Source organism: Solea solea, chromosome 1, assembly GCF_958295425.1.
Source record: "Solea solea chromosome 1, fSolSol10.1, whole genome shotgun sequence".
Lineage (NCBI taxonomy): Eukaryota > Metazoa > Chordata > Actinopteri > Pleuronectiformes > Soleidae > Solea > Solea solea.
In genome coordinates this window covers 26,257,901-26,266,158 of record NC_081134.1, presented here as the reverse complement: position 1 = coordinate 26,266,158, position 8,258 = coordinate 26,257,901, and the positions used below count along the sequence as shown (strand labels likewise).

Genomic DNA, 8,258 nt, shown 5'->3' with positions numbered 1-8,258 from the left:
TTTTTATTTGCTTTCCTTCATTTAAAAATGTGGTTGCAATTTCTGATTACAATGCTGTTGATTAGGGATAAAAAACAGTAACAAAACAGACATGGCAAATTCTCAAAGTACTCGTATAATCTTAAGTCTTAAGTATACAGCAATTTGCTCAGTATGCTCTATGCGCTGAAATAGGGCTATTTTTTTGCTGAATGGCGATACTCGATATATATCTCGATGTTTTTCCTGTGATGTTATTGGGGTTTCCCCCAAAGCATTATTAGATAGCGTATTAGATAAAATGTTTTCCAGAGGCAAACCCTTTAAAACATAACATAAACATAAACAGTCCGTTATAAGTTTAAGCCACATGCCAAATGTCAGAGGTCACTGAAATAAAAGCGATATTGTCCCATGTTATATCTCTTTTAGAAATATATCGATATATATTAAAATATTAAGATATGACATGCCATGGGGCCTATTGCCCCGAATTTAATTTGAACACTTTGCAGGCATGTGACATAGTCATCATTAAATAGGCTCTTTAGCACTGTTATAGCAATAATATGCAATGCACAATTACTTTGAGAAGTTGTTGCAGATGTTGTGTTGGTTTTACATGCATCAATACTGAAGAAATTAGAACAAAAATTCCATGAAAGCAGGCGTTAAAAGATTTCCTTAAACACTTGAAGCTAAGGGGGGTAAGTCATTGATATGAATGTTGCAATCTTTTGGTATCACTATCATGATGCATTTGTCTCTTTTCAGAAGGATCCCGCCAGTAAATGTCCGCATTACATATGCACTTGGCATTACAACCTTGTTCCCGAATTGAAGGATCCAGATTCAAAGAATGGCTATGTAAGTATTGATATTAAGAAACATCCATGCTGTCATTACTTTCTGAAAACACTGCAATCTTTGCCCATGGTGCAACCAAGGCATTGTATTATGAGTTACTATCAGTTCCTTTCAGTTTTGTCAGTCAGGCAGTTGTCTTTCTTTGTCTGATGGCCTTTAGCAGGCATCGTGTAAAATGCATGGTTTCATTTTAAGGGATTATGGAATGCACCTCATATCATGTATGATACAATCAAAGTTATACTAAACATTACACAATTTACTCCAATGAGTGTTAGTAACAGTATTTGTTAGCAGAAGCATGATAGCTCTTCCGCTGTACTAGATATTAATCGATTAATCGGTTCAAAGCTTTTTTCATGATTAAAACAAGATTTCTGATTGTTTAAGCTTCTTAAATGTGAGTATTTTTGCTCTGGATAACAAAGAAATCATTAAAAGTGAATCATTTGGGTTTGTGGACAAGACATTTGAGAACTTCATAATTTCCAAGTTTGACGAACACCGATCAACATTTTTAAGGTTTTCTGATATTTTAGGGACCAAATGTTTAATCGAGAAAATAATCGACAGATTAATCAATTATGAAAATAATCCTTAGTTGCAGCTCTTATAGATTTGGTTCGTTCAACAACTCTATTCTACAAGCTTACGTCCAAGTTATTATTACATGATTAGTAATATATTGTGCTATTGAAGTAACATTAATTTAATATTTTAACCCCACAGCCATGCCACTCAACAGTAACTAGACCTTTTCTTTAACAGGTAATGGATTACCTTATTTTTTTCCTTTTTTAAATTAACAGGAACATTTCTATGATCCCCAGAGTGGTTCTGGTTACCTAGCATGGAGGCTGAAAACTGTCCAGCGCAACTCTGCTGTAGAGTTCAAGAAATCCAAGTCCACTTGGACTCAGGATAGCCCCAAGGCTCCTCGCAACATGCATCGTCATGTCAGGCAGTTGTCAGGCAATGAATGCAAGGAAGCTATGTCAGTGATGAGGCACTCAGCTGATATGAAACTTGTACGTTGTAATATGAAGGCAACATTTCAATACAGACAGAAGGTGGTACAGGACCCAGCTACAGCGTCCACTGTCCTAGACCTTTTCCCAAGGTTTCTCGATACACCAGGCTTGGTAAGATCAACTTAATTGTTGAAGTTTTCAGTACTGCATTACAGTGGTTCCCTATGTTTTTGATTGTTCTCTAATGTGTTTTTAATGTGTTTTTTTTTTCCAATGTTATGTTGTGTGTTAAAGATTGACCATGACTTCACAATGCTCTATTGGTGAGGAAGTGTTAGGTAAATTCCTTGCAAAATGGCCAACATTCTTCAAACCAAGGATCATCGCAGATTGCCAAAAACTATCAAGTGTTCTTCAAGTGTAAGCGGCAAGCAGAATCGCTTTACAAATTTACAATTTACAACGGCACATACAAAGGTTAATAACAAAACATGGCTTTGACAATGCACCTAAAAGGCACTTTAAAGGCAATGGTGCTTTGATACCAATTACAACAATGAACAGATGAATAGAATGAAAGATAAATAGCTTTGCCTGCTCAAAAGTTCTACAGTGTGATTCCCTCCTTTATAAAGTTTTGTTCAGACTGTTGACACTGTGATCATCTTCACTGGATCTGCTGACACAACAGTGCCCCGTGTAGTGGTAAGATACTCTTGTGGTATTTATTGATTATTATTTTTGAATCATCATGCTATCAAGATTACAGTAGGTAACATGGAATAAAATGGAAGCACTTTGGGAAAATCCGCTTTTACCACTTTTAAGAATATAGTGTTAAAATGGACAAAAATACATTTTCTAAGCTGACAACCTGGCTAGAACACATGTTGAGGGGTTAAATATTAATACTGGATAGGTTGTATGCTTGTACCAAAAAGTGTCCAACAAAGTTTTAATATAAGTTTTGGCCCCCTGACTAAGTGGAAGAGGAGAAAAAGTCATGTCATTTAAAAAAACTTAAAATACTTACATTTAAGAATGTTAATCAAGTAGACCATGAAATATATAAATGTTTTTCTTTAGTTAAATTGTATTTTTCGACAGGATTGTTTCGTCCTTCCATGAACACAAAGCAACGGAATATTTACGTGCAGGTTGTCAAGGAATTGGATCTTATTTGTCTGTTTGTTTGTTTCTTATGTTTGATTATGTTTGTATTTGTTTATTATTGTTTTAGAAGAAATGGAGCGTGGATTGATCCTGTTGTCTGCTGCTCTGATGGTGTTTGTGGTGCCAGGTCAGGCTAAGTTATACGTTGGCAAACGGACTATGGTTAGTTTCCATTCTATGTCCTTTTTTATACATTTCTAATTGCCTAAGCTAAATAAAAGTAAACACACTGCTATTGTCATGAAAAGCCAGGTTTGGGAAACTTCAATGACGCACAATAAATATTAAAGGGCTGTTTCACCAATTTTAAGAGTAAACTTAGAATCAGAATGCTGCTGTGTTTGTTTAATTCACATTCTATTACAGTTGTTCTTTTTTAATTTCAATTTTTTTCAGATGTCTTACTTATAAAACTTATAATTGACCGAAACACAGTGAAGGGCAGTGTAGGGCTTTTATTTTCTCTTCTCTCTTGTCGTTAAGGGGATGAGACATGTATCTTAGATCCACAGATGATCAAATAACACATTTTTCTCTGGAAATTAGTAAAAAAAAAGACAGAAAGAAAAAAAGTGTCTTTGTAACAAGCTGCTGATTAAAGACAGTATCCTCATTATTGTTCGCTTAAGGCAGAAAATGTGGGTTTAGATACAATGTTTTGGCCCAAATATTCAGTTGCTTACATAAAAAAAAAAACTGCCCCTTGACCTCATTTACTTGCTGATCTTCTGTTGTACAGTGTGAGAGTTCATGTGTTTGCGTTTGTCCACCAGGGATACGTCACACAAGACGGTTGTGGCACACAGAAAGCGTGCACGGACGCAGAAATATTTTGTGCATCTGGACCGGACGTCTGTGTGTTTGCTTCTTTGGCTTTCACTGCGACACAGTCTGAAGCCGAAAGGGAACTGTTCATCAAAGTCAGAGGAGATGTAAATGACGCTAAATTCGTTGGACTGTGGCTGCCATTGGAGGTAACAAAAAAAGTGTTTTTTGCTGCAGGGAATTATTGATACATGATAACAGAAGAAAGTGCTCAAACAACATCAATAATCTTATGATTTTGTTTCCTTAAGTAGGAAATGCTTTTTTTTGTATAATTGTATTGTGAATATACAGTGATTGACAAATCTAACATACAACACATTTAAGACATCTTTCAAAAATTGGTCAAAAAGTAAAAATGTTATTGTTATTTATTTGACAAAATAAAAAACTGAATTCACCTTTTTATATTTAAGTACAGTAAACGCCATACTTTTACTCAAGTATCTCTTTAAGGTACTTTATTACAAGACTGTGATGTTTTGAGTTTGCTGTTGTCCTCGATGTGAGAAGGAAGAATCTCGTTTGTCACCACCGCTGCTTCTTGTTTCTTTCTTCTTCAGGATGACAGCCCAGTCTTCATCTGTGCTAGGAATAGCACAGGCCATTTTGTCTTCAAGGTGAAGGCCAGGTCTGTGTATGAGCTCAGAAATTTAGAGAAGGTGAGCGCTTAGAGAAAAGCAAGAGCACAAACAATCAGAACAGACGACGTGAAAATGATGGCGCATGTTTGCATCATTTCTGCATATAATTCTGAACAGAATACAAACACACACATGCCAGTGTATCGCTTTGAGTTTCATTCATTTATCATGAATAACGTTCAAAACTAAATTCATCAATAACAATAATACTAACAACAGAGTGTTCCTCATCTGGACACAGGTCTATAATATATGACAAATTTATTCTTGAAAGTAACTGACTGTTTTAATAGATTGTGTTTGTGATTGTGCCTGCTCGACTGGATTAAAATGGAGGCTGTGCTCTTTGTTTACCTGTTGCCATGGTGAATCGTAGTATCAGAGCTCCATTGATGATGGCTTGTTTCATTCCCAACACACACGCTGAACTCAGAGTGAACTGAACTAATGCTGATCAGCTGTTCTGAAACCCAAAACTCAGAGACAGCTCAGAGTTGGTCAACCTAGAGTTAAGGTTTTAACTCTGAAATGTGACCCTGGTCTGTTTCCTCCACTGTTCCTTCCACTGTTTCCTCACTCCATCACACCTGAGTCAAATTAATTGTTGACCAGGATTGAGAAACACTGGTTTAAATGTCACGTGTCCTCTTAACTTATTAAATCTTAAATTCTTAAACCTTTTTTAAGGATGTGAGAGATATCCAGGGTTCGGTGGAAGGCCATGTGATCCAGTGTGAATTCAAAGTCAAGATGAGTGAAGTCACCCCCGATGTCCCCGTAGGCACAGTGTACGGCGATTTTATTGGCGGTGGGTTAACACACACACACACACACACACACATGAAAATACCAATATTATTCAGTATTCTGTTGTTGTTGTTAATAATGATCCATTTTATTGTTCAGATGGTCCTGCTACTATTGATGACCTTGGGTCCGACTTCAGTGCTATGCTGACTGTACCCGTGATGTCCGCAGAGGAATCGGGAGCCAGCCGTCTTTTCCACTCTCATGGTAAATAGAAAAAACATTTTCTGTTAACTGAATAGGAATGAAAAGTTGAGTTTACAAAAAACAAAAAAAAAAAAACTGAAACTGAATTGTGTGTTTATAAAACTACAATTGTAGTGAAAATGTTTTCATCTTTGTGAAATAGTTAGGGCGTGAGCCACAAATGGCACGAGAGCGAGGAACCTTCAGATCATTATTATATCCGTGGCTTAACTGGTCATTTTTGAGGGTGTTAACGTGCAAAAGAACTCCTGAAACTTGGCATGCCGGTCAGGTCTGGTGAAAAAGCCATATTGGCATAAGTCCCAAACCTGTGCGTTGCTCAAGGGCTATACAGCGCCCCTAAGGTGAAAAGTGGACAGAGCATGTCAATATCAACTTGCACTGAATTTCACAAAACTTGGTGGGAAGATGTTATAGACCAAGGCGAACAAAAATGTCCATTGGGACCACGGTGGTGTCCACCTTGGCAATTTGCACCCTACATAAATGAACAACTCTTCAAACTCTTTGTCGTACTGACATAAAAAAACGCAACACTTTGTACTAGACACATCAAAGATGAAATGTTGTTGAAAAGTTTGGCGGATTCAAAATGGTCTGGCCACGGCAACCCTCACCGTTTTAGCAAATTTCAAACATTCACAACAAAACAGGAAGTGCCCTATGACTTCTGCATACATTGAGTTTCACCGAATTTCCCGAAACTTAGTAGAAAGCTGTTATAGACCAAGACGAACAAAAAACTCGACCGTAACCATGGCCTTGTCTCAACAGGAAGTCAGCCATTTTGAATTTTGGAGTCCATTTTGGCCATTTGCACCCTACATAAATGAGCGAACTCGTCCGAGCGTGTTTGTTTTACTGATGTAAAAAACTTGCCAATTTGTACTAGACACATCAAAGATGAAATGTTGTTGAAAAGTTTGGCGGATTCAAAACGGTCTGGCCACGGCAACCCTCGCCGTTTTGGCAAATTTCAAACATTCGCCACATGTTATAGAACAAGTTGAACAAAAAAACTCGACCGTAACCATGGCCTCGACTCAACAGGAAGTCAGCCATTTTGAATTTCTGCGTCCATTTTGGCAATTTGCACCCTACATAAATGACTAACACACATCAAAGTCAAACACTTGTTGGATTCATGGATTCAAAAGTGAGGTCAGGAAACTGCTGCACTCCGCTTGCATCTGGTGCGAGGGCCCTGTCATGACTGCACAGTGTTGCCAACTCCTCAGTAAGGAAAGTAGCTATTGGCTGCCCTAAAAGGCCCTAGAAGTCGCTAAATAGTGTGGATCATGTGGAGAGGACAAAAGACAAATATGTAGAGGACAGGTGTAAAAGTGTAGATCATGTGGAGAGGACAAAAGACAAATATGTAGAGGACAGGTGAAAAAGTGTAGATCATGTGGAGAGGACAAAAGACACATATGTAGAGGACAGGTGAAAAAGTGTGGATCATGTGGAGAGGACAAAAGACAAATATGTAGAGGACAGGTGGAAAAGTGTGGATCATGTGGAGAGGACAAAAGACAAATATGTAGAGGACAGGTGAAAAACTGTGGATCATGAGAGGACAGAAGACAAATATGTAGAGGACAGGTGAAAAAGTGTGGATCATGTGTAGAGGACAAAAGACAAATATGTAGAGGACAGGTGAAAAAGAGTGGATCATGTGGAGAGGACAAAAGACACATATGTAGAGGACAGGTGAAAAAGTGTGGATCATGAGAGGACAAAAGACAAATATGTAGAGGATAGGTGAAAAAGTGTATCATGAGAGGACAAAAGACAAATATGTAGAGGACAGGTGAAAAAGTGTGTATCATGAGAGGACAAAAGACAAATATGTAGAGGACAGGTGAAAAGTGTGATAGGAAACTTTATTTCAGTGTCAAAGAACAACGTCTTCATTGTCTCGTCTCGTCTCTCCCTGCACAGCCTTGACTGTCCTGCTGACCGTCCTCACAATGTTTGCCATGCACAGCGCCTGAGTGAGCGAGGAGGAGGAGGATGAAGAGGACTAGGAGGCGACTGTTACAATACTGTTACAATTTCAACAGAAATAAAAACAGACTTTAAAAAAAATTGTAACAAACATGACTAATAAAATAAAAATTGTATCTGTGGAAATGAATGCTTAATTGGGTTTGAACAATGTTCTCAATTATTTCACATAACATTTAACACAGCTTGTTGATATGATAATTAAATAATGTCTTATATTTTATTATCAATCTTGACAACTTCGGGCTTCCATATGTCCAAAAGTGACTGACAGTAATGGAAAATAAATCAAAACTCTATAGGGGGTTTTCACGGCGTGTCATCAAACCGGAAGTCGCCGTATTGGAGGTGCTCAGCAGGTAAGCGCACGCACTGAAGCAGATCCTTTGAAGGAAAGGAAATGGTGAATTATATTTGTTTTTCACCAGAGACTGTTGGTTCTCTTCACATTCCTTAGTCCCCACCTCCCAAGTCACTTGATAAGTTTAAGCAGTTGATGCTGACACTGATGTGCCTTAGGCTTAATGTTTCCACAACCTTCCTGTCATATGCATTTAACTCATCAGTAGCCACTGCTTCTAGTCACTGATGTCACTGATGTCATGTTTATTCGTATGAAGCCACTTATCATATGGCCAGAAAGAGAGCATTTGCGAAAAACCATGCCAATGCAATCCAGGAAACATTTTGTGAAAAAAAATGACTGTTTTGAAGTTTTTATTTAATGTCTGTCTAATCTTATAGCCAGAGCAGAAACATGCTCTTCTTACAATCACCA

At 37.7% G+C, this 8,258-nt stretch overlaps 1 protein-coding gene across 2 annotated transcripts; it reads left to right on the top strand.

Annotated features, from left to right (window-relative positions):
* Positions 1–2,362: 2,362 nt before the first annotated feature.
* Positions 2,363–7,617, top strand: LOC131467515 (uncharacterized). Of its 2 annotated transcripts, none has more exons than XM_058641480.1 (7): positions 2,363–2,522; positions 3,058–3,152; positions 3,764–3,964; positions 4,379–4,477; positions 5,147–5,267; positions 5,366–5,473; positions 7,415–7,617. In XM_058641480.1, exons 2-7 carry the CDS (start codon positions 3,063–3,065, stop codon positions 7,465–7,467), a joined length of 672 nt encoding a protein of 223 aa, XP_058497463.1. In that variant the 5' UTR covers positions 2,363–2,522; positions 3,058–3,062; the 3' UTR covers positions 7,468–7,617. The 2 variants fall into 2 exon arrangements, with proteins under 2 accessions (XP_058497463.1, XP_058497470.1); XM_058641487.1 differs by having other exon boundaries at positions 2,372–2,522; positions 3,061–3,152.
* The last annotated feature ends 641 nt before the right edge of the window (positions 7,618–8,258 follow it).